General features: G+C 50.4%; 1 protein-coding gene across 3 annotated transcripts in view; it reads left to right on the forward strand.

Annotated features, from left to right (window-relative positions):
* Nucleotides 1-24268, forward strand: part of CXCL12 (C-X-C motif chemokine ligand 12) — a 28932-nt gene extending 4664 nt beyond the window's left edge. The window contains exons 3-4 of one of the 3 annotated variants that reach the window (XM_022569471.2): nt 1791-1877; nt 4440-11005. In XM_022569471.2, the coding sequence (XP_022425179.2) occupies nt 1791-1877; nt 4440-4533 (181 nt within the window). In that variant the 3' untranslated portion in view covers nt 4534-11005. Of the gene's footprint in view, nt 1-1790; nt 2589-4439; nt 11006-23167 lie in introns of those variants that run through there. The other 2 variants (XM_022569472.3, XM_089897845.1) reach the window with 2 other exon arrangements.
* The last annotated feature ends 690 nt before the right edge of the window (nt 24269-24958 follow it).

A 24958-nucleotide genomic window follows, 5' to 3' on the forward strand; every position in this document is an offset into this window, starting at 1 on the left:
AATTTAATCCTTTATCACATAGCACAAACTCACAAGACTCAAATTCAGTTGAAGTCAACTGTTTGGTGAAACTCAAAATTACCAGCTCACTTAACTGCATTTTCTGAAAGCCAACACACAAGGTTTTAGTTTTGCTGGTGTTGATGGCAGCTGCTAACATTTGATTTTATTCATGTGGGAAACGAGACATACCAAAATCACACATACGTGAGACACTAAGATCTCTCCTGGAGAGCAGGAGGCTGAACCAAGTCCAGAAAGAAAGCCACACGTGGCCCTCCATTGCTCGGCCCTCCGGTGCCCATGTGTCCCCGTGCTCGCTCACAGCGAGCTTGGCCATGTGTCTAGATGTCGGGGAGTGGAGGCTCGGGGTCTCCTGGGCAGAGCTCACCTCCTGAAAAGTCCCAGCACTAAAAGCAGGATGGGAACACGGCAGTTGGAGCAAAAGCTACACCCATCTGACGACTCTCCACCCAACACCAACTGGTTTTAGGTTTGACTTTTCTTTTTCTCTAGCCTTTGCTGCCTTGAATGTGTTTGTCATTTACAATATGCTTTAGGGCACTAGAAGACGAATTTTTTTTGTTTTCATTTTCTTTGCTTGTAATAAAATACTCTCTTTTGAGAAGTATTTAATCAGATAATGAATTCAGCAAGGATGGGCCCACTTTGCAGTGCAGACTGTGGATTCCCTCGCCTCGAGGTTGAAGAAGCCAGATAGAATCCTCATGTCTTTCCCGGCAAACACGTTAATAAACAGCAATCCCCAGAATTGGACCTGGATCCGCCTTGCTCTGAGCCAGGCCCTCTGCACAGCTCATTGACTCAACAGGCAGGCTGTGTGAAGACTCCTGGTGTCCACGAGCCTCTGTGCTGGCCCCATGGGTCCTCCTAGACCCCAAGTGGCTGGGCGGTGGTGTCCTCGGGCTGCTTGAGATTACCTGGTACCCAGGGGCTTTATGGAGAGGGGTCCAGAGACAAGTCCAGGTCCTCTTCCAGGAGTCTTCAGAGAGGGAGGCTCTGAGTAAAGGTGAGAATTGGGAGGAAGGTGCAGTACGAACTTTCAAAGAACAAATGAGACCATGAACATTCAGTGAACTTGTAAAATCTCTCTGGAAACCATTTTCTGGCAAACTACCTACACTACCTCTCCCCTCCCCCTCCCCGTCCCCCCCACTGCCCCTCCCCGCACTGTACTCTCACCTCTCCCCATCCCCCAGACTATGCGGTACCTCTTTGTAGGTCTCCTGCCTCTAGGCTTACTCTTAAGTCTGTCTTCCATGTACTATCAAGATGGTCCATCAAAAGAAAAATCTGCTTCTGCCACCCCACAAGTTCCCGTCATAAACAAAATTGCAGATGAAGCCCCACCGCTTTGCCCCTTACATCTGGCCGCGGGCTTCTTGAATGTCCTGTCTCCCAAATTCCTCACATCGTCTCTGCACTGTTACCCCTTTGGGCTATTTGCTCTTGCTTTTCCTCCCCCCCTTTACTTCACTTGCCCAGCTCCTACTTATCCTTCAAAAGCCAACTCAAATGTTCCCTGTGTGAATTCTCCCTGGACTCCTTAAAGACTTTTCTTCACTCCCCAGTGTCTCTGGGGTAAAACTTGAAGCACGGCTAGCACTGTCTCCCCAGCACACCTGGGGTTCCTCCCGAGCCTGAGCCTGCCAAGCGGGGCACCCCGCTCCAGTTGGGTCCTAACCTGGGTGTCGGATGAGCAGATGTCCAGCTCACAGCCAGGTTCCCCTCCGATCAGCTGCACACTGTCGCCTCTTCTGTTTTGCCAGGGCAAGGCTGAAGAACAACAATAGACAGGTGTGCATCGACCCGAAGTTGAAGTGGATTCAGGAATACCTGGAGAAAGCTTTAAACAAGTAAGCACAACCACCAAAAAGGACTTTCCACTAGATCCACTTGAGGAAAGCTAAACCCATGTGAGATGAAAGGGCAAAGGTGTGTGGGGGAGGAAGGCCTGAACGGTGAGGACCAGGTGTGCCTGGGGGGCAGCGCATTGACCTGGGCACGGGCGAGAGGTTTGCCCAGCATGTAGACAACTGCATTTATAGCCTACGGTACAATATCGCAGCGTGTGTTCATCTGTGCCCCGTACCTTTCACATTGGCTGTTTTATAACTGGGGTTTTTCTAAGAAATTGTATCATCCCAATAGCATTTCCCACCTGTCCGTTCCCTCATAATCATCACAGTCATGATCATTCTCATTACCTTTTTTAAATCGATGCTTTGTATTTGGTTTGTTTTGGAGATTCTCCTTTTCTGCCCGGGGGAGTCTGAGCACAGTCAGGTGATGGCCGAGCAGGGAGCTCAGATAAGCATCCTTCCTCCAGACGCTGAGGCTCGGAGGAAGACTGTGGGCGACTCCAGCAGGGGGTGCCTCTCCTGAAATGACAACCCACATGCTGACCAGTGCTAGGCAGCGGCCACTACCTTCGCCCCCTCTTTCAAGCTCAGTGATTGGATGGGTGGGCTCCACGTAGAACCGCCATCACTGGGGACTGTGCTCAGAGACCCTCTCCAGGTCACTCCCGGCCTCTTCCTGCCTCCCAGAATATGCTTTCATCTGCTTCTGCTTCTCATTTCTCTACGCACCCAGCTGGAGGAGGGTGACCGCAGGGGCTCCCACCCTGTGGCCCCCTCCTCCCTTTGCCCGCCCCTCCTCTGCAGGCCCTCTGTGAGATCCTTCTCTGGCCTCCTCCAAAACGGGGCTGGCCCTCTGCTGGGGGTATGAGATCATGTCTCCTCCTTCCCATGAAAGACGGTCTTTGCAGAATCAAATGCAGTTTTCAATCTGAGAGCTTGCTTTGAGGAATTTGGTTTCTGTAATTGCCTCTGAAACCTATGTATGCCATGGAGGCTCTACAAACTCTGAGGTTTCTGAAATCAGAAGTGAAAAAATAGATGAATCAACGAGCCTCTTGCCACTAACCCCTCCTCCTGAAGCCACAAGATGGTTTCAGGTTCCAATCAGAAACGTTGGCGAGATGAAATCCCCTGCATAAATGTGATCCACAGATGGGCCTGGTGGTATTCGTAACTTTTTGCAAGGCATTTTTTTATATATATTTTCGTGCACAATTTTTTAAACGTTACTTTAGTAAACAAATGTATTTCAGAATATATTTATAGTCGAACAATTCCTATATTTGAAGTGGAGCCATATGAATGTCAGTAGGTTACATTTCTCTATTACCGTAAACTACTGGCGATTTGTAAAGAAATATATATGATATATAAGTGTGACTGCAGCTTTTTAATGTTACCCACAGTGTATTTTTCCACTTGTACTAAAATTGTATCAAATGTGACATTATATGCACTAGCAATAAAATGCGCATTGTTTCATGGTATAAACCTCCTACTGTATGTGGGAATTTATTTACCTGAGGTGAAGTCCGTTAGTTGTCAGACATGGGGCTCACACACATTTCTGGAATTTATTCGGATAAGCTGGCCTGCTGGTCAGGTGCCTTGCATCCCTCCTACCGAGTTCACATGCAAGTGACAGCACATGGACCTTGCTCAGGAGCAGATTAGATCTGCAGCTCAAGTTTTTATGTCTTTTTTTTTTTAAACCCAGTAGAAGCAGTGGGGCTAGTTTTCTGAAGAATCATATTTGACTCACTAATTCCTCCTCCCCTTCTTACTGCTCCTTGGTCCTCCTAACATCCCCACGTAATCTCCAGAGACTCAATCCTCATCATATCCAGCTTTCACACTTTCCCATGTAAAAATCCCATAATTCCAGCCCATGGCTAATATCAAGCTTTCTCAGGAACAGGTGGCCTTACCCCATAAATCATTAAATACCATTCAGCTTGAATCATTTTAATGTGACAGTCAAGAGCCAATTGCTCTAATAAAGTTGCTCTAATAAAATTCTGCTAACCAGCTCTCTCCCTTGCTCTCCAGAACAATCCCAGTCATTCCCAGGGGGTGTGTGCACAGGCGTCCAGAAAGGAGAAGGTGGGATCAGGCTGCTTTCTTTCTCTCCTCCTGGAAGGCCATCTGAACCTTGGGCCTCCAACCTCCAAAGCTTATTCGATTTGAAATGCAGAGATTTTAAAGATAAAGCAGAGAGTTCAGCTCTGCATTGAGATGTAAAGAAGCCCTAGGAGAGCAGGTTGGGGTGAGACGGAAGACCAGTCCAGCCTGTCCCTGGGCGTGCCTTCCCACCCTTTCGGATCAGTTCACGGGTATCTGTGTTCTGGAAGCCCGTCTAACATTTTTTTGAATTGGGGAAAATGTCTAACTTATTTTAATGAAGTACTGACAGACAGTGCTTTGCCCGGGGGCCTCCAGACCTGAGACTAAAGACAGGGTTAAACAAATACACGGGCCACTTTTAAATATTGTGCAGACTGAGAAAGATTCCTGTTTATTTCAACGTTATTAATGGTTCTACTAATTTTATCTAAGGGGGCGCAGAGAAGAAAAAGTGGGGAAAAGAGAAAAGATAGGAAAAAAGAAGCGACAGAAGAAGAGAAAGGCTGCTCAGAAAATGAAAAACTAGTTATCTGCCACCTCGAGAAGGACCACAGTGCACTCTGCTCTTGTGTCTCCCGGCGCTTTGTAAATCTGCCCTAACCCTCCTCCAGGGCAGAGCCCCTGCTTCCCGGGCGGGCGCTCAGACTTCCATGGGGGAGCAGCATTTTGCCGCCACTGTGGCCACCCCGGGTCCTGTATTTATGTGCTTTTTAGGGCCTTTCCTGGTCTGCTAAGTTAAGAAGAAAGTAGTTGTACAAAGACCGGGGTTGGAGTCTATGACACAGAGCCTGTGTGCTCAGGACTCTATCTAGAACAGCCTGGGACTCCGGGATGGCCCAGCGCTCCATCTAGAATGGCCCAGGGTCTCTCTCCAGCATCACCCTGGGCTGGTGAGCCTCCACCCTGCCCTCCGCTCCCTCTCTCGCAAGGCCCATGATCATGAGCGCTCAGAGCTCACACAGCTCCACACTCTTACAATCTGCGTTCCTGTCTGAGGCCAGCGTGTGGCCACCTGGCCTGTGCACAGAGCGGCCTGCTGGCCCAGCAGCTGGCATCTCACCCAGCAAGGGCCATGTGCCTGATACCCTCTCACCTGCCACTGCCGGTGGCATCACTGCCTTTGCGGGGCAGAGCTGGCTGTGGCCATGCCATTTGCAGGCGATAACTGACTTCTTTCCCCAAATGCCTGCTGCCTGGCTCTCCACCACTCTGCCACCTGGGGTAGGACTTTTCTGGCCTCTCCCTCCCTGGGCCTGGGGCTGTATGAGCGGTTTTACCTCCAAGCTTGGGTGGGTTTCTTCAGACCGTGTGGGGAGAATGGCTGACAGCTCTGCATTTCCAGAGAGCAGTTGTGGAAATGCTTCTCAGGGAGCCTCTTTGCAGGGCAATTCACTTTGTAGATTCTTTAAACGGGTCCCTGATGCAGAGGAGTTGTGTGAAGGGCCTGTAGCTCTGGGGACCCCTAGCCTATCCCCTTCCCCCTTCTGCGTGACCCCAAGTGATTAGGTTCTGGGACGCAGCTGCCTCAGTCCTCACTCACCACCCCGACCTCAACACACATACACATGCAGATTCATGGCTGAGCTTTCTTGCCAAGTCTCTCTAATTTGGACTGGAAGGAGGGGGATCACAGGGGAGAGCAAGGCCCTGATTTCAGTAGTGCTTTGAAAAGGGAAACCTTGAATATCTACTCTTCTCCCCATCCCCCTGTCACACATGGACACACACTCACCCTGTACCCCAGACCCCTGGTCATAATTTCAGTACATGGATCCAGAAAGACGACATAGTTGAAGGATGGGGCACATGGATTTCAGGAGAAGGAACCCAAGGTCCTTGCCTGTCACCTGGGTCACAGAGCGCTGTGTCCCCCTCACGCTTTAGTGCGCTCCTTTTAATTGCAGCATAAGGAATTACAGCCATTACTTTTCCTCACTGGAGAAGTGTCCCCCTAGGGCACTGTAGCCAAAGACTTTTACTTCCCACTGCCATCCCTTGTACCTGGCTAACTCCCCCAGCCTGTGGCCCTCTTGCCAGCAACAGGGATAGCAGGCCTGCTCCCGGGCGTGTGGGTTGCCCACTTACCTCATCCTGCCTGTGGTGCCTCCGAAGGCCTCTGGATGGCTGCTGGGCTACCCAGGGCTGCAGTCCTTTCCGTGGAAGCCAGCAGCAGTTCTTGTCTGCAGGACCTTGGCCAGGGTAGCGCTACTCTTACAAAAGCACCTGCAGAGGGTCAGACCTGTGACTCCACGCTCCCTTTTTCACACCGCAGGAGCAGTACATTTCTGTGCCAGAGAGGGTGACAGGTCTGTTCTGGGAGAGCTGTTTGCCCTGTAGCAGCTGTGGGTCAAGCTATTGCTTCCCTGAGGTAAGCAATAGCTTACAAACCGCTTTCTGCAGTGCCCAGGGAGACAGCATGTGCCACCTCTCCGGGGGAAGCCGAGGCTGCGGGGACTCAGAGGGTTGGACCCACATTAGAAAACATAGGCAAGCCCCTGTCTGTCCTTATATGACTCCATTGGCCCTGGGGCCTCACTGTATCTGACCAGAGGGCCTCAGCCCCGCTGAAGGCAGGGTCGCCGTGGAAGAGCCGAAGAGCTGGACCTCCATTCCGTTGTGGGTTGAAACTGACTAGGCAGCGCTCGCGCGTCTGCCACCAGGTGCGCATGCGCGGTCCCAGTGCCGGCTGCCTGGGGGCCTAGCTCCGGGGCCGCTCCGCCGCGCCAGCCCAGAGGTCTTGGGGCTTAATGTCTATGCTGGGCTAAGGCATCGCACTTCGTCCTGCCTTGTGACCACTGTGCCATGCCATCTCCGTGCCCTTGTTCGTCCATCCGCCCTGTGCTTGCTGTGCCCACCTGCCCTCTCTGCTTCCCGCCTTCCATCCGTCCTTCGCTTCTGCCATGCTGTCTCTCTCATTTCAGTCCCCCTGCTCAGGGTCTCGGAAGGCAGAAGCACCACAGAGATTTGGAAATCAGGGGTGTGTCCCCGGCTGGAGCGGGGCTCAGCGTCTCAGGTGTGCGGCCCGGCCACTGCAGGAACCCGCCTTAATGGTGTCTCCCTCTGTTCTTGTTAACAGGAGGTTCAAGATGTGAGAGGCGCAGGTTGGGTCAGACGCCTGAGGAAACCTTACAGTAGGAGCCCAGGTCTGAAATCAGAGTTAGGAAGGGTCTGTAGCTAGCCACTCCCCTGCACCCAGGCAGGCCTGAATGCATTTCCAAGGGCCTTGTCTTGCACAGTTTGCCTTACTTCACCATTTGATTATGTAGCAAAATATATGGCGTTTATTTCTCATTTAGTCTGATTATCCAGTGTCACTGGCGACAGATAGGAACTTAGATTAAGGCCATTCTTTTACCTGCTTTGTTATAATATCCTTCCCGGAACCCCTTATCTAGCCAGAGGTTTCTGAGCTGTGCAGGCTGGAACCCCAGACGGAGGGAACCTTGCCCACATCACCATGTCCAGGGTGGAGAGCCACCAGGAGGTGTCAGGACCAGTCAGCGTGGGCAGACCTTAGTGAAGGCTGCCCTGTGCAGGGGCGGAGGGGTCGGGGAGAGGTTCTGGGGAGCCAGGCAGGAGCCTCACCCTTCCTCAGGGTGAGAGCAGGGTTCTGCCTCTTTGGCGAGTACCGCAGGGCTTCCCTGAGCTGAGGCAGGCAGGAGTGTGAGGCCAGGGTAGGGTGAGATTCACCCCTCATCCCAAGCTCTCCTCTACATCCCATCACGTCCTTCTCATCATTCTCTCTCTCATCCATCATCATGTGTATCCAAGACTGTCTCCATGACCCAGGAAAAGGACTCTCTCAAGAGCAAAGCTTTACTTTAAACTGGGCACCAAGAAGTAAATCAAAATGTCTCGTGTTACCCGGTCCTGAAAGCACTGTGCACGTCTGTGGCTTGTTTGGAATATCGTCCATTGTCCAATCCTGTGTTTTTGTTCAAAGCCAATGTCCTCGGTGCATGCGCTGTCAGTTCCTCCAATGCAAAGCCTGAGAGTGAGGAGATGCCCCTTGGGGCCTTTGACCAGGTTTTTGATTAGGGCTGTGATCCTTTTGGATGGAACCTTGTTTTCCCCATGATCACAAACCCATGTTGGATCAACAGAGCCCAAGGGAATTCGGTTTGCTGCAGTATGACCTTCGAGGACGCAGACCCTCAAGGCGTCTATAATTGTTGGTACCTCAGAACTACAGAGGGTTGTGTCTTCGTGGTGTCGGCACTGTTTGGGGAACAACAAGAAAAGAATTTTCAACTTTTTCTTGGTTTTGAAAGCCCAATCCCTAAAATAATCAACCCTGGACTTGAAGATTCCTTCCCGATTAAAATCTAACCTCACTTTTGCACCATTTGATGATCCCATCATCTCTTAACTTTGCACAGTGGCCCCTGGACCTTCTCTGCTGCCGCTGTCATCTTGTGCTTACAGGATGTCCAGCAGGGCATTCCTCTTAGAAAAGAATGGGCTGGTTGGGAAAGTAGCTTAAAATTCCTGACATTTAGGTTGTTTCCCTTTATTGAGAGCGGTTTGTAGAGCTGCGTTAAACAGTTTAAAACTCTCACTTTCCGAAAAGGAGGCACTTGAGGGCTTTTGGCTTGTTTTGTTTTTCATTTGGTCTCACTAATACTTTTCCCCTCTGGTTAAGTTTTTTTTTAATTAAGAAAGTAGAAAAAAAGAAGGGCGAAACAAGGAAATGTATCAATTGACAGGATGATGTAAACAACATGCAGAAAGGATATTCTTGTAAAATAATCTTGAATTGTAGGTGTTCTCAGATTTAATAATCTTTGGGTTATCAGTAACATGTGTTAGGCATTTCCATAAATATGCCTTTAAATTAGATCTTCATGCAAATAGACGCAAATCCATCAACCAAACAAAAATTCACATCCTCAAACCAGCTTTGTTATATTGAAAACAATGGAGTATGGAGGGGCCTTTATTAGTTATAAGGGATACAGAGCTGGTTTCAAAACCCTCTTCTGAAGTTAACCTGTCACTACAGGCCTTCTGAATTATACATGAAATGATCTAATTTTCAGTGGGAGGGTCATTTTCCAAGTAATTCAAGACATTTTAAAATCATATGGAAAATTTGGAATTATCATCCCCTGGAGCCCATGAACCAGAACCATTAAATCTCTTTCTCCAAGAAAATTAACATGGCCCTAAATAAATCTTGACTACAGTTAAGAATAATTTTTGTTTCTCCCTTATAGGGGGAAAAATAGATAAGAGGAGAAACTGCAGGAAAAATGATTTGTGTGACAATCCCTCTACTTGCAATCTGCTCCTAAGTGGAGACTGCCCAGCTAAAGCAAATATGCATTTAAATAGTCCATTTGCAAAGGAAAAGGCTCTCCTGATCCCCTTTTGCTTTCAAAATACAAGTTCCGTGGATCACTTTGATTAGGGGTCACCTAGCTGTTCTTCCTGGTCCAGTGCTGCCTCTACCTGACCTTCCCTTGGGCTCCGTGTAACCTCCAGGGTGGTCCTCCACTGCCAGCCTTTGCATCAGGACCCAGGCAGAGAAGACTTGGGGGGACTGAACCCACAGGCGTGCTATGTGTTGGAATCCGAATCTGTGCCTTGTGTTGTTTTGCACCGTTCTTTGTCCCACTCCGGCCAGGTGCTGAGACCCCAGCGAGGCACACGAGGGACCCTCTGCTTATCTGCCTGTTCTCCAGAGAAAGGAGGGCCAGCTTTGAGCAGAGGGCCTGAGTAGCAAAAGGTTGCAGTCCCCACTGTGTGAAGTCCAGAGAACTTCTAAGCCTTTTCACTTGATCCGATTTGACCTTCCTTTTCTGACTGCCCCCTGGTGTTATCACTATGGGATCTCTCACTGGGAGTTCATCACCTTTCCCAGGTGGTGCATCCTTTTGTAGCTGGATGAGAATTGTGGGGTCCTGATCTCTCTACACATATTTCCTGGGAAATTTCCCATCCCTGGGAAATGTTCCCTGGAAACCTTCAAGTCCCCTAAGGAGACCACCGACATTGTCAAGTTGAAAAAGCCCATAGACTGTTACTCTGCAACCTCGCTGGACTCTCAGTCTCTGAGCGGTGATGGGTTCAGTGTTAAATGCGATAAATACTGTATTTTGTATTGTTTAAACTGCATCTCCCACATAATGTGAAAATGGTCCAGGAGAAGGCAGCTTTCTATATGCAGTGTGCTTTTTTTTTTTAACAAGTAACAACTCCTTTTGAGAAACAACAATTTCTACTTTGAAGTCATATCAATAAAAAGATGTATATGCACTTATAATTTTCCTAATAAAGACATGTACTCAAATGTAGCAGCCAACGGTTTGAAATTAGTGTTACCATTTGGAACTCTCCAGACTTGGTTTTTCCTCCTCAAACCCAACACAGAGGGGTTATGTAATTCTAGCTGCAATAGTCAGTGAAAAACAGGCCATTGTAATCGTACTCATCACAGGCAAGAATTCTGGGGGCAGACTTGCGTCTCCTAGTCTGTGTACTTAGCAGGGGGAAAGGCTCTCCCTTTGCTCTCCAAAAGCGAGCCAGCCCGCTACTCCAGAAGGGATAGTTTTGTGCAAGGGCCTGGGTGTTTGCCTGTCAGCCGTGGGGAAAGAAACTTCCACTCTGTACTTCTCAGGCTTAGTAGAAGGCAACAGAGGCCCCGTCCCTGAAGGCATGGCCAAATACCCAGCATCTTTTGTATTTTCTGTCCTGCACCGGGGCCTCTGCTGGAAGCCAGTTGCTGATTCAGCCAGCAGTGTCCTGAATACTGGGGACAGGGGCTGAGCCCAACAGACAGGGTTCTGTCCTCACAGAGGTCGGTCAGCCTTTCCCACTTTCCACCACATCCTCTCTGATCCAGTCAACCATGCTGGAAAGGAGAAGCCAGCACAAAGCCCCCAAACCCAGATTGTTCTGTCCTCCAGACCCTCTTGCCCACATGCCCAGATGTGACCACGTCACCCCTGTGCTCAGTACATCCCGGGTATTTCTAGGGTGACTGCAATGTGGTTACCAAGTTGCAGATGAACTGGAGGAAGAAGGAAGGATTAGAGGGACCACATCCAGAGGCAGCGTGGCATCCTGGGACAGGCGTGGGGGTGAGGATTAGCAGGTCAGTGCTTGAATCCTGGTCTTCTCTCTGCTCACTGTGTGACTTGAGACCCTGGCCTGACTCTCGGTCTCCCCATAGAACGCTGGAGCTTAGAATCACCAAGAGTTGTGAGGATTAGACTGGGATCCTTCTCTCTCACCCCACTGCTCCCCGGGGTCTACAGTGTTGGGATAAGATCCTGCCTGCCTCTGCTTAGACCCTCAGCAAAGCTCTGGTACCAGCTGGAGCTCAAAGTGATCTTAGAAGTTGAGCTTCACCCGCTTAGCCAACAGATGGGGGAAGTCTGTTGGTTGGGTCTTGTAGGTGTCCCGGTGCCTGTGCGGTGCTGGTCCCAGCATGTCCCACCACTATCCTGGCAGCAGGAACTCACAACCTAACCTCTGGATTAATTCCATGGAATGATGTTGACTCTTCAGAATGATGTTTCATTAAAAAATAATAATAATAAATAACTGGATCCATGTCCTATCATGCTTTACACAGCGGATGGCCCTCATTTAGCCAGCCAACAATATCTGCCACGCCAGGCCCGGTACTAGGTGGGTAGTATGGATACTGTGGTGAGCAAGCTGGCGTGCCCCCTGATTTCAGGGAGCCTGTAGTCTGGGGGACTGTCTTGCAATTAAGTGAGCATTTTCGTAAAGCTTGGTAATGTAGGTCAGGGTGCATCCAGGGGTCAGGGAAGCTTAGAGCACCATCGAGGGCTCCTTTAAAAGAAGTGCTGCTGAAGCTGAGACCTGAGAGAAGTAGATTATTTCCAGGGAGGGGAGTATCCACTGACCCATGAGGACTGCCCTTGTGAGCCCACATGGTGTCCTGCTGTGAGTTAGAAATGGGAGCTTATTCTGCCAGGGGCGCAGCTCCCATGGGAAGCCCAGCGTGACGGCAGAGAGAGCTGGATTTCAGCCCCTCACTCCCCTGCTGCACCCTTGCGTAAGGCACAGACTGTACACGGCGGCTGAGAAGGCCTGGGCCCCCCACGCGGATGGGGTCCTGACAGCTGGGAAACATGATAAAGGGGTGCCCTCGGTACAGCTGACTGCATGGTTTAGACACCTGACCCTGGCTGCCCGGTCCAGTTTTCTGCCCCAGGAGTGCAGAGTTGTGATTCACACTTCATCGGGTTCTCCGGGTTTCTCTGGGCCTACAACTGAGAGCCTTGTTCTCGGGAGTGTGGGTAGCTGGAGAGAGAGAGACGTAGAGGGAGCTACAACTGGATGAAACAGATTCAGGGAGAGAAGGGGGGTGAGAGGGCAGGAGGCCCTAGATGCAGGTGAGAAGTAGACAGGGAGGTCCAGCCACACTCCCTGTCCTCGGCTTCTGTGTGTTCCAGATAAATCCCTCTCAAGAGCTAGGATGAGGATTTCTGCTAATTACACCCAAATAACCATCATTGGAGGCAATTAGACAGGCATAGGGGGCAAGGCAGGTGGGGAGCAGTGAGGCTCTGGACATGGGCTCGCACTTGCACAAGGAATCATTTTGGAGACCTCCCTACCTCCTCCCCAGCCTCCCCAGGGGTCTTTTCTGGGGTTTGTCCCTGGCTTCAGCTTGAACTCCAAGGAAAAACCCCTCAGGCCTGTGCTTCCTACCTTGTTAAGACTGATAAATGACCCAGAAGCATCCCTAAGCCCCTCCCCCCATAAAAAAGTACACAGATTCTGTTTAGGACCAAGATGCTCTTCCTTCCCTGAAAAGCACCAACCCAACATGCCCAGCATAAACTGTGGTGAGATGGCTGAGTCATCAGCCTGTGGAGAGCGCTAGCCCAACCCCAGATGTGTGGAGGGGAGGCTGCAGTCCACCCACAGCCTATGTGTCCAATGAGAACAAACTGGGACAATGGATTCTCAAGTGCATCCATCCCCAGGGCATCCCCTGCCGGGCTGCAGGCTCTGTAACGTCCTGTTGGGGATGGGGGAGCTCTGCGGTGAAGAGTGCTTGTCATAGTGGGTGTTTATAAAACATTTGATATGTGAGCTGATGTCCTCGAGTTGTGAGGCATCAACAGACCCTGGCAGCAGCTTCCCGGGCAAGCCACAACCAAGCCCTGGTGTTCCTACCTGGCACTGGAGCTAATCTCAAATTCCAAGGAGGTTGTTCTGCTAAGTTTCCAGAAGTTAACACTCATTTTAGAGCAAATGAATTGCAGCTACCTCTCGGCCCGTGAAACCAAACAGAAACATAGCAGAGTGAAGCCCTAGATGGAGGGGGGGGAGTAGAGTGGCAAGGGGTGCTTATGGGTGGGAGGAGCCTTGGATTTGTAGTGAAAGCGAGTAGCTGCGGATTGCTGTATGACCCATCCCCAGTTCAATCTAACTCAGTGCACAGGCCGCCTGCCTGCACCTCTGTAGCTGACTGGAGCTCAGAGAAAAAAGTACATCCCCGCCATCCGGTCTGTTTAAATTCCTGACACTCACCACAAGTGGGTCCTTAGTGCCGCCCGGATGCTACCACACTTCCCTGTTCCATTTCTCCTACTTCTCCTGGGTGCTGATTCCACACTTTCCTCTCTCTTTAAGTCTTCATCCCCCTCTCCCTCCACACTCCCAGCTGATGGTCTGGCTTCTATGTCAGAATGAAAGGAAGAGGTAAGAAGGGCATTTCCGTGAGTTTCCCCTCTCGTCCACTGTCTGTCCATCCTGTACCCAGTGTCACTGCTGTCACCTGGGAGTGGTGCCGAGTGCTTCTCACCTGCAAAAGAACATTCCTCCTAACTTCCCCCGTCTCCTACACCATCAATCTTTCACTGTCTCCGTCATGCCAACATGCTATGATAGCTCCCTTGGAAAGCAAAACAAAACAAAGCAAAAATAAAAAACAGCCTCTATACTGTATCTTCTACCCCTAGGTCCCCCTACAACTTCTACAGTATTTCTGTTTCTTATCACACAAAAGTCCTCAGAAAAGTTGCCTGTATTTCCTATGTCCACTCCTCTCCCCCTCTCTCTCTTAGCCTTCCTGAACCCACCCTACCACTCACTCCACTAGAGCTGCTCTTTGTCGAGGGCGTCATTGAGCCCCGTTGGGAAATCGAATGGTCGGTTATCGGTCCTCAGCTTCTTCAGTCTCCTGGCATCATTGGACAGCGTGGAACACCCTCCTGGAAACACGTTTTCTGGTTGGCTCTCAGGAGACGACTCCTGACTGTTTCTTTGGCTTCACGCCTTCTCGTGTCTTTGCTGCTTCCTTCTCATCCTCCAGACGTCATCCAGACAGGAACACCCCGGCACTCAGTCCTCAGATGCTCTTCTTAAGCACCAGGTGAACTCACTCACTCTCTTGGCCTTGAACTCCATGTGAAGGTTAAGGAAACCAGTGATCTCTGTCCTGGACTCTCACCTTGTAAACTCAGCACCTCCTCTGAAATTTACCATATGCAAGATGAAACTGCTAATTCCCAATTTTCCCCCAACCTGCTCATCCCGATTTCTGCAAATAACAGCTCTATTTCTTCCAGTTGCTCAGGCCAAAACCTTTCAGTTATCTTTGATTTACTGTATTATCTTACAGCCCTCAGCTAAACCATTACCAAACCCAATTAGTTGCCTTCAAAATATATCCAGAACCCAATCACCATGCTACCATCTGATCCAAGCCACAGTCATCTCCTCTTTGAATCCTTACACTAGCCCCTAAGCTGGCCCACCGTCATGTCCTGCAGTGTCCTCTCAACAGCAGCAAGGGTGGCCGGGCATGCTGATGTCACTCCTACTCAGACCCTCCAGTGGCCAACAGAGGCTTACGCCTGTGGGCCCCTGTCATCTCTCTGATGTCCCCTCTCTCTACTCTGGCCACGCTGGCCTCCTCTCCCTTGAACAGGCCAGGACTGCCCCTGGCAGAGGACCTTTGCACTTGGTGGTCTCCACCTAGAAACCACATGGTTTACCCCCTCCCTTCCTTCCATCTCTGATCGCCATCACCTTGTCAGAAAAGCCTTTGCAGACCCCCGATCCTGTACAGCAGCTCCTCACCTGCATGTACCCTGGCACCTTATCCTGCTTTTTCCTGTCCACAGCACCACCTGCCCTGTTTACTTGCTTGCGGACTGCTTCCCCACAGGAGAGGTTTAATACCACGCAGGAAGAGAGGGGCTTGGTCTGTTTCACTCACTAATTATTCTTCTTTGCGGCTGGTACATAGAAGGTACTAAAGAAATATTTTTTGAATGACTGCCTGATAAATCAACAGGATGCTAACATATTGGATGTTTTCTTTGCTTATCTCTAAAATAAAGATAGCAATGCTCGCAAGGTTGTGCGTTCATTCATGCACCCAAGGTCACACTGGTAAGTCATTACTTGCATCCAATTCATCTTACTCTACTGTCCGTACGTCCGTGGTCACACACATGACCCTTCTCTAGAATCCCCTGTGCCTGACCCTTCCCCCTGAAGTCCCCATCACATGAAGAACTATAGTGGTTCATTTCCTGTGAGTCCAGATTAAAGAATCATCCCTTTCCCCAGAGGCCCCTCCTTCTGAGCGTTCCTCCCCGCTGTGAGGATCTGCACACACTCCCTGTGCAGACCACAGGGGCGGTGAGTGCTGGGCTGGGGTCCAGTTGGCCTGGGCTCTGCAGCCGGGGGCTCAGGGGGAGGACAGCCACAGCCAGTACAGGTCCCCAGGGACGAGATCTCTGCTGCTGGCGCTTCATCACAGGCAGTGGATGGCTGGCCAGACCTTAGGACCCAGCAAGAACCCTAGAGGAGCACGATTCCCGAAATACTGAGCAGAAAAGAACAATCTACAGGGGTCAGCTACAGGAAACTGAGGCTGTGTGACCACAAATGGACACGAGTGGGAAGTGACAGGCTGGAGGGTTTCCAACCTCCATAACCATCAGGATTCCCTGCCTCATTTCTAGGGATGCCCATGTCTTTCCCACTGCCCTTCCCAAGTGCAGGGCTCCAGGTACCTGGATGCTGCTGGCTTGGCCTGAAGGCGGATGCTGGCAGCCAGACCCAGGAGGAGGTAAGGCCAGGGGCTGAGAGCTCAGGAAGGTGGGTGGCAGCAGGGACTGTGCTCAGCTTTCCTCGGCAGCAACCAAGCACTGCACTGCAGCTGGAGAAGTTGCTCAGGGGAAGCGGTGACCTGTCAGCCTAGAAGGCCCCAGATGCAGCCACAGGCTCTCACCTTGTCCTGGCCTCTTCCCGGGCATTTTCCTGAACACGGGAACATCAGCCCAGGTCACACAGGCTTGTAGGCCGTGAGGAAACAACCATTCTGAGCATTCCTGAGCTGTGGGGGAGGGGACTGTCCTTCCGGCCACTGTGGGAACCCCCAGCACCAAGCCAAGTCCTTGGCACCTAGGCACGAGGCCTGTGAGGGACCAGCTCTTTCCAGTTCTTCCCCTGATAGATCACCTGCCCAGCCAAGGCCTGCCCCCTGCTCAGGAGGCCAAGGGGAACCAGAGGCTAATGCATTCACCATGCGTGTCCTTATGTGGGCAGGACAGAGTTCCCAGTGGGGAAAAACAAACCCCTTGGTCAGGTGCTTTCCATCCTGCTGACATTTCTGGTGCAGCCTGTACCTGCCAGGCCCATAGCAGTACTTTCTAGGCATGGTCTTCTTGTCCTCCCAACAATCCCACGAGAGACCAGCCCTCTCCCGTGTGATGGACACAGGCACCAAGGTCTGGGGTGGCCATGGAGCCTTCATGCCTCAGAGCTGGGACGTGGAGATGGCAGATCTGATCCTGGGCATTTTGGCTCCAGTGCACCAGACAATCCGTCCTTGCTGTTTGCAAAGCGGGGCCCCAGGCAGAGGTGGTGCGCAAGGGCTGCCGGGTTTCAGATCCCTTCTGCCCTATGTGGCCCAAGCGTATTTCCAGACCGCAAATGAGAATCCATTTAGAAGAAATGCTAGGCAAACTCTGGCTGTGATGTCAGTATAGCCTGTCAGAAGCAGCAGTTTTTAAAAATGAAATAGCACTGAATAGAAAAGAAGAGAATAAATTGGAAAATATGGGAATATGTCACACTTACTAAAGGGAAGAACAATTCACACTCATGTGGGTATGTGTGTGTGTATGTTTCATAACGTCAAATGCAATTTTTATTGTAGACAGTGGTCAAAAGTGTACTGGTCTTGTGTACATACAACCCAGTGATGAATGTGTCTCACCCTCCCTGAGTAGAAGGAAAGAAGTTAGAGGATAGCACTAGATTTCCTTGATTTAATGAGTTAAAAAAATTCTTATGTTTCTAAAATGAGGATGCAGTAATAATAACAGTATGTATCAAATGGCTACTTACTTTTTTCTTCTTTCCTAAAGAGCTGTAGGCTTCTCTAGAATAGCAAAATCAGATCTAATCCACAGTGTACTTTTCTGGCCCATGTTCTCAAGTGGCAGGGGGGCAGGAGCCAGATCGCCATCATTATGCCTTTCCAGGGAGTCCAGTTCCAAAGGAGACCCCAACTGACCTCCCCAAGCCTGGTCTGTACTCAGGAAGCCCAAGGAGCAAGGGCCTGGAGCCTAGGTTCCAGAGAGGGTAGGGCCTGAACCTCAAGGTTCCCAAAGAGCGAAGCCAGAGGGAGTAGTCCCCCGGGCAATAAAGAGTATCGGTGATGCTGTTAAAATGCCCTTTCAGGGTCCTTAAAAATGGAGTGATCCTGGCCCCCGATGTGCCCAAACAGTCCCAGTGTCTGCCTATTGTCCCAACAAAATCACTAATAGTGCCCTTTCTCTCTCAGAATGTCCTAGTTTGAATGATAAATTATATGGCCGCCTTATCAAAGGATGAATGAGTGTGTGGACTCCGCTAAGCTCATGCCTGCTTCTCCCAGCCCTCGTTCCCCTCTTTCTCCTCCCTTCCCTTCAGGAAAGCCTGAACAAGCCTCAGGTCCCTGTCCCACTTCCTCCCCTGGCCCTCATCTCCTCTGCTCACCCAAACCGGAGCTGCTTTCTGGGCTATCTGAATCCCTGGCCCAGCCTTGGGCCCCTCATTCTCCCCAGAGGCCAGGTACAAGATAGGGCGGCTGGCCCAGGAAGAGGAGACATCACAATCCACAGAGCTTTTGAAGAGTCACTGGACCCACAGTCAATGCCCACCTGTCCCAGACCACACTGGGGACCCAGGGAAGCCTCTGTACCTCCCTGAGCCCTGGTCTCCTTGTCTGTGGTTCCTCATCTGGAGCTCACAGAGAGGGGAGAAGGGACAACCCTGGGTTGCCCTGGAGGTGGGCAGGGCAGGCGCCTGAGTGCAGGGAAGGTACCAACGTTGCATTCATTGCATCTTCCTTGTGCCCGGCACACAACACACACTAATGGGTGCTCACTGCAAGGGAGATGGTGTTCCTATTTTGCATATCAGAAAAGTCGAGTTAAGCACTTTCCAAAGCCATGTGTATAAAAGTAACAGAACCTTGAGTCTCCACATGTTTTATTGTACCATCTGTATCACCAGTTAGTCCTCCTTCCTGTGTGTCTCAGAAGTAACCATCAGCCGTGGAGGGATGAAAGGGAGGTGCTGGGGTGGGGAGGGGTTATGATGACAGGAGGGAGTCACTTTGAGCCTAAAAGGCAGTGGACACTCTTTCACCATCCACTTAGCTGGGGGCTGCCCAGGGATAGAGGGGTGACGTGATTGCGACTCTCATGGGGTCTGCACATGCAACGTATACAGAAGTGTCTCCTGGACGTGACCCTGTTGACTGACATACCCCCAGCCACGCGCAGCCATGGGCTCAGGAGTGTGGGTGGAAGAAATGCATTCTTGGGTTGGAAAAGGGGGGGCAGGGTTAGACCTTGCCCTGAGCAGGAGGCATGGAGGGAGCCAAGGTAGAGGCTGATAAAGAATATCAGGAATAACAAGGACAAAAATGATGCCCGCTAACGTTCCCCACATGCTGATTATGTGCCACACAGGGCTGGCTGCTCTAGGTCTGCGACCTCATTCAAGCTGGGAGAAAGGGAGTGAGTTGCTCAGGGACACGCAGGATCAGTGGCAGACGCGGACCAGATCCACCCCATCTCTGCATGGTGTGGGTTTGAAGGCTAGCAATGGGGGCTTTGCAGCTTGATATGTTGGGTTCCAGGGAGTGCGGTGCTGGGCTGGGGTTCCCCTCCGTATCTTTGCCCCTCAAAGCTGCCAGCATGAGACTCTTTCATTTTTCAGGGCTGCCTCCCACGTCCTCCATTTGTAATCAAACCCATATCTTTATGAAGTGCCAGGGGCTCTTGGTAACGTTCATCCCCTCAGCTGTCTGTGTTGAGGGTGTTCCTTTGCTGGAGACCAGGCTGGGATAAAGGGATAAAGCCCACCCCACCCCCCCCCCTTCAGCTTTTTCCCTAGGGCTGTCTCCCAGTGGGCTCCTCCTGGGGTGGCCTGGGCTGTTTGAAGTACCCAGGGCAGGATGTTCTCATGAAGCCAGGATTCAGGAATTTTTTCAGATTCATGTGGTTAGGCTCTGTCCTTGGCCTTAGGGTACACAGGCCCACAGTCCACCCACCCTGGGCTCAGCCTGTTGCTTCCTTTCCCTTCCTCATCCCCATGCTGCTCTCTGTCTGTAGTCTCACCCCATCCACAGGGACCCCAGCTCCTAGCTCAGCCCTTCTCCAAGATTTCCCACTCATCCAGGGCTTTGGGCCCTGTTCCCCTGGGCCCATCATCAAGAGTCACCAGCTCTGCCCAATTTCATGGAAATTTCCAGCTCCTAAGTCTCCATCTTGGGTCCACCACTCACTCATCGCAAGAAATTTTAATTACTTGCTGAAGAAAATATTTAAACAAACAACTGAGGTTATGTAATTGCCACTGGCTGCAGCTCCCTGACCCGCAGCTCTGGAAGCGTTGGGACAACTGTGCTCTGGGCTGGACCCAGAAAGAGTTGCCCATCCCTGTGACATTTCAGCACACATGGCACATCTGATTATGTCTGCTAATGAGGATGTGGTTTGAAAATCATTTTTGCTCCTTTATCTTGAACTGAAATTCTTTTATCTGGATTTTACCATTGCTTAATTTTGCTGAGGGTTCACAAACCACAGATCTTTACAGTGTTGAACATATGTATTCTTGGGAGTTCAAATTCCCAACTTTCATCCTTCACTCCCAACTGTTCCAGCTTCAGCAATTTCATTTCACCAGCTGTCCTGCCAGGGGACCCCAGCACCACCTCATGCCAGTGTTACAGATCCTTTCTCAGAGCAGCCAGATGGCCTCCTATGCAAAAAAATTTTTTTAATTAAAAATGGTTTCCAAGTAAAATAAGACAGGCAGACAGAGTCTTCCACCTCGTCCCCTCAACCTAAGCCACTCACCGCTCAAACTGGTCTCCACCCAGAGGTTGCTTAGAAACACGTACAGAATGTCCAAGGCAGCTTGGAAATGACTTGCATCTCTTCTCCCAACACACACCGTGGGCTGTTTTACAGGAATCAGATCAAAGTGGAACAAACTTGTGAAGTTTCCAGCAACTAAATGCAACTTCCCCATTGTTTTCGCTCACATGCTCGCACGATTCACTATCAAAGTGAAACAAAAGACAGAAGAAGGCATCTTTGGCGGGTTAGGGCTTGGAATTGTGGCTGGAATTAAAGACACATGAGAAATCCCGTCTCAGGGACCCAGCCAAACCCAAACTGAATGAGTCAGGGAGCTGCTGCCAACCTTTGGGAGTAACTCCAGCCTGATATGTGACTCTTTGGGTATGCCCCCAATGCTTAGGACAAGGGAAGACATGTTTTCGGACCTTTGCACTTCCCAGCATCCAGAAAGAGAAACAAAAGAGGTTACCTGATTCCCTGGACGTGGCCGGTGGGCGTCATCCATGGTGAGAAAAGAGATGCAGTGATTTAAGAAGAGCCTGGAGGGAAAAACCAAGCAAAAATGGAAATGGATGGAAGGAAAACATAATTTACAAAATAATATTAAACACTTAATTTTAAACAATGTGAGGAGAGTCTTTGGAATGGTCTTGAGCCTTTTAGGATTTTGGATTCAGTGTCTTTCCTCACAGAAGAATGAAAAGTATCTCAAAGGTAGCAACGTGTTAGATTCTGGAGAAGAAAGATCAGCCTCACCTTGCTTTGGGGTTCCCTGTGTGCTCAAGAAAGTGTGACTTCATTGTAGGCACTAAATAAAAATGCTCTGCGTGGACCTTAAGATCCTTTATTTGAAACCCTCCAAGAAATTCCCACAGCTCCCCTCTGCAGCCCCACTTCCCTTCCCCCTCCTCAATCACACCATCTCACCAGGGTCCTCAAATGCATCTTTCCTTTGCCCAAGCCTCTTCCCAGACCTTCCACCCCATGGCTCTATTGATCCTTCATCTGGACGCTCCCCTCCACCAAGATGCCTCCGTGATAAGCATTTCTGCTCCACGCTGTTTCCCTCACAACGCACAGATCTCCACATCACCTTCACTCCCTTGTTCACGTGTCTGTGTCTGTGGTCTGTCCTCCCCCTGGTTGCCAGCCCCACCAGGCACTCTCTTCCACACTGCACCCCAGCTGTCCCTGGTAGGACAGCCTCTGCGGGCAGCTGGCATTCTTCGGTCTTGTCTCTCTGGAAGTTTTCTCCTGTCACACGGCCAAGTCCAAGTTTGTTTACCTTCTCTTTAGCCAAAGCCTGATCTACTATCCCAAGAAGGAAGGCAGCAAAACTGTCTCCTGTTAACTATTTACAAAGCAGTACCTTTTTTGTTGCTGTTGCTTACATGCCCTGAGGGTTTTGCATTGGTCAAATTGACATAATTTGAATAATGTGGTAAGTTAATATTTCTCTAAAAACTTTCATGTGGTTACATTTGTAATGTATGTTAATACATTAATATAAACTGTAGTATTCATTTTATTTAAAAAAATCATTTGGCAAGTTTCACATGGAACACTGTTAAGTCCCCAAGACTACAGGCTGAAGCGTTAGGAAAAATCGAATATATTATTTTTAACATACTGTGCAAAACTCCCAGAGGATTTGCTCACAAGGATCTATCTTGTTTAGGCACTTTTTTTTTGGCAGTGCATGTTTGGAAAGACGATTATCACCCTAACTTGTTTTCAGTGAGTAGATGAAAAAAAGAGAAGGCAAATCCAGGAAGAGGATTTAGTAAAAAGAAATATGGGAAAGCAAAGAGATAGGAAGAGAAAGTCTAGAGGCAACAGAGTCCTCCTGGGGGAAGGCCCAGTCCAGGGGCTCAGCCCGAGCTGCACGTTAGGACCACGATTCCCAGACTGTGACCAACAAAATCAGAGTCTGGGGTTGGGAACCAGGTGGCAGTACTTTCTTTGCTCTTAGGGAAACTCATCGCGGGAAATCACTGCTGTAGACCACAGGTGCTCAAGTTTGAGAGGTGATCAGAGGGCTTCTTAGGACACATTTCTTGGCAGCACCCCAGAGCTTCTGACTCAGCAGGCCTGGGTGGCCCCTAAACAGGTGCATTTCTAACGGGTCCCAGGGGATGTGACGCTGCAGGTCCAGGACCACAGGATGACAGCGAGCCTGTGCTCTGGACCTGGGATGCTTTGCCTTGGGGAAAAGACAAAGCCCCAGGGATTGTTTGAGAACTAAATCAAACACTCTAATAGCTTCACACAGCCTCTGGGCCCCCATGCCTCATTATACCTGCTTTTGCCTATACCTCTGTGGGCTGCACAGGAAGCTTTCAGGGCTTGCGGGGGGAGAGTGGCACGTGGAAGTGGGAGGGGTGTCCGGAGGCAGAGGCAGGGCCAGCCCTGCAGCCGTGTTGGGGCAGGTGTCCTGCCCATCTGCTGCCTTCAGCCATGGGCACCCTCCTCTTCCTCTTCTCAGCCTGTCACTGAGGACCCAGCCTCTGTGTTGCTGCTCCCTCTTCCTCTGCATTAATTTCTTTCCCTCTCGTTTGATCAGTGGGATTCTCTGAGTGTATATGGCAGACCTCATGCTATTCACTCAGTGCCCTGCAGAACTTGAGGGCAGTGGGCTGCGGGGGCTTTGGTTGGGAGGAACGGTCCAGGTTTAGTGAGTGTGTCGAGCACTCAGTTCCTAAGATGGTATTTAGAGACATAGCTGCCAATAGAGGTTACTTTATAGGATGGGATTCTGGGGCACTCTGTGGAATATCTTCTGTCACCTTCCAGACCCAGTCCCACACTCTTGGGCCTGACCTCTGCCCTGGGAACCAACCTGACCAACACCACTGCCGGCATCACCAGCAGGAGCTGAGGACGACGGGATGTTTATTCCCTGGAACCTTGAGCCAAGTCATCCCACCTCCCCCACCCCCCACCCCCGCCCGCTTCTGCTGATGGAAGGTGGGAACTCTGTCCCTCTGTCCAGGCCTGCTCCCAGACTTTGTATCTGGTGACTTCTCCCTCCCCTCCCCCCTCTCCGGGGGAGGTGACTCTGTGTCCTGCCTGCACTTTTGTAAGGAATTCCTTTATTAAACTCTCCTGAAATGATGTTAACTGGAGTGTGCCGTCTCATCTCTGCTGGGACCCTGATTGCTACATTTACTTTCACATTTTCAGATTATATTTTTCCATGACGTTTGCATTTCTTATAACAAGCCCATGTTACTTTTACAGTAGAAGAAGTAAACAGCAAAGAGGAGAAGCGAGGAAAGGCAGCAGTCAGTATGCTGCATGGGGCGGAGAGCTGCTCCCTGACCTGGCCCACTCTGGGCCTAGGCTTCAACCCCCAAGGGGACACAGAACTGACCCAGGTCCCTGCATCTGTGCATAAAATACCCAGGGGAAGATTTTAACTCAGCGAATTATGATGATGCAAAAGGATTTGCCAAGAACGACTCAATTCACCCTCTGGAGTGAGAAGGTTATAACTTTACTCTGCCTTCATTTCAAGGTCTACATCAAGCTCAGAGGCTACAAGGCCAGGCTTTGGAGTTAGGCAGACCTGGGCTCCAGCCTGTGTGACCTCAGAGAAGTCACCTAACTTCTCTGAACCCCAACCTTGTCATTGGCAGAATATCAGCTGTGGAGAGAATTAAATGAGATAATATATTTTCAATCTTTAGCAAAATGAGCACCCAGCAAGTCCTCAAAACACGGAGATAATTCTCATATAATTATTATAAATGCTATTCCATACCTTGAGCAATCGTGAGTACAGTAAGATGGATGATGATATACACACTTCTAGTTTTTCACATGGCATGTGTGGCAAGAGGCATTTTTGGTCCCAGTCTGGCCTGGGCTGCTCCAAGGTCTTCAGCCCCTATTCTGTCCATCCTCAGCTGAGGGTCCCTAAATACCTGAAGCACAATTTGCTCTGCCTTGGGGTGGCAAGCCCTCCTCTCAAGGGCTTTGCCACAGTTGGCAGAAGATCCGCAGTCTGAGGATCTATAGTCATTCAAAGGTCACTTCACGCACAGATGTGTTACCACCTGATGTCTGAGGAAGGAAGCTTCCCTCCAGTAAGTTTCCCAGGACTCCAGCCGCCAGCCTGGTGGTCAGTTGGGACAAGCATCTTGCTGTCAGTCACGCGAAGGCTCTGTGTCTGGCTCAGTGTGGTTTTAGGGCTGCCATCTTAAATGTTTGCTGTTTGGGAGCAGTCTTTTCCAGAATGAGATTCAAGCTCAGTGCTCCCACAGGATATGGGACAATTCCCCTGTAAAGGCACCCTGTCCTCTCTGTACATACAACCACTCCTCCATGGTCAGAGGGCCTCAGTGGAAAAAGCACTATGTGTTTGACCCTGTCCATCAGGGGTTCATCAGAGATGAAGGTAGGAATGGTCACCTTGAAGCTCTACGTCTCCAGGCCTGAAAGACCGAAGCGACTTCCTTGTCCCACCCCTATGGGCTGGGAGCAAAGGCTCGCACAGGAGCCTCTCGGGATGGCACTCGAAGGACAGCTGGTCTCCATGGACTATGTCACACTCTTGTTTCTGTCCTTCCCTGGCTACTCTCC

This window comes from Delphinapterus leucas, chromosome 16 (assembly GCF_059928025.1).
Source record: "Delphinapterus leucas isolate spDelLeu-1000000601 "Yukka" chromosome 16, BTC_Dleu_Yukka2, whole genome shotgun sequence".
Lineage (NCBI taxonomy): Eukaryota > Metazoa > Chordata > Mammalia > Artiodactyla > Monodontidae > Delphinapterus > Delphinapterus leucas.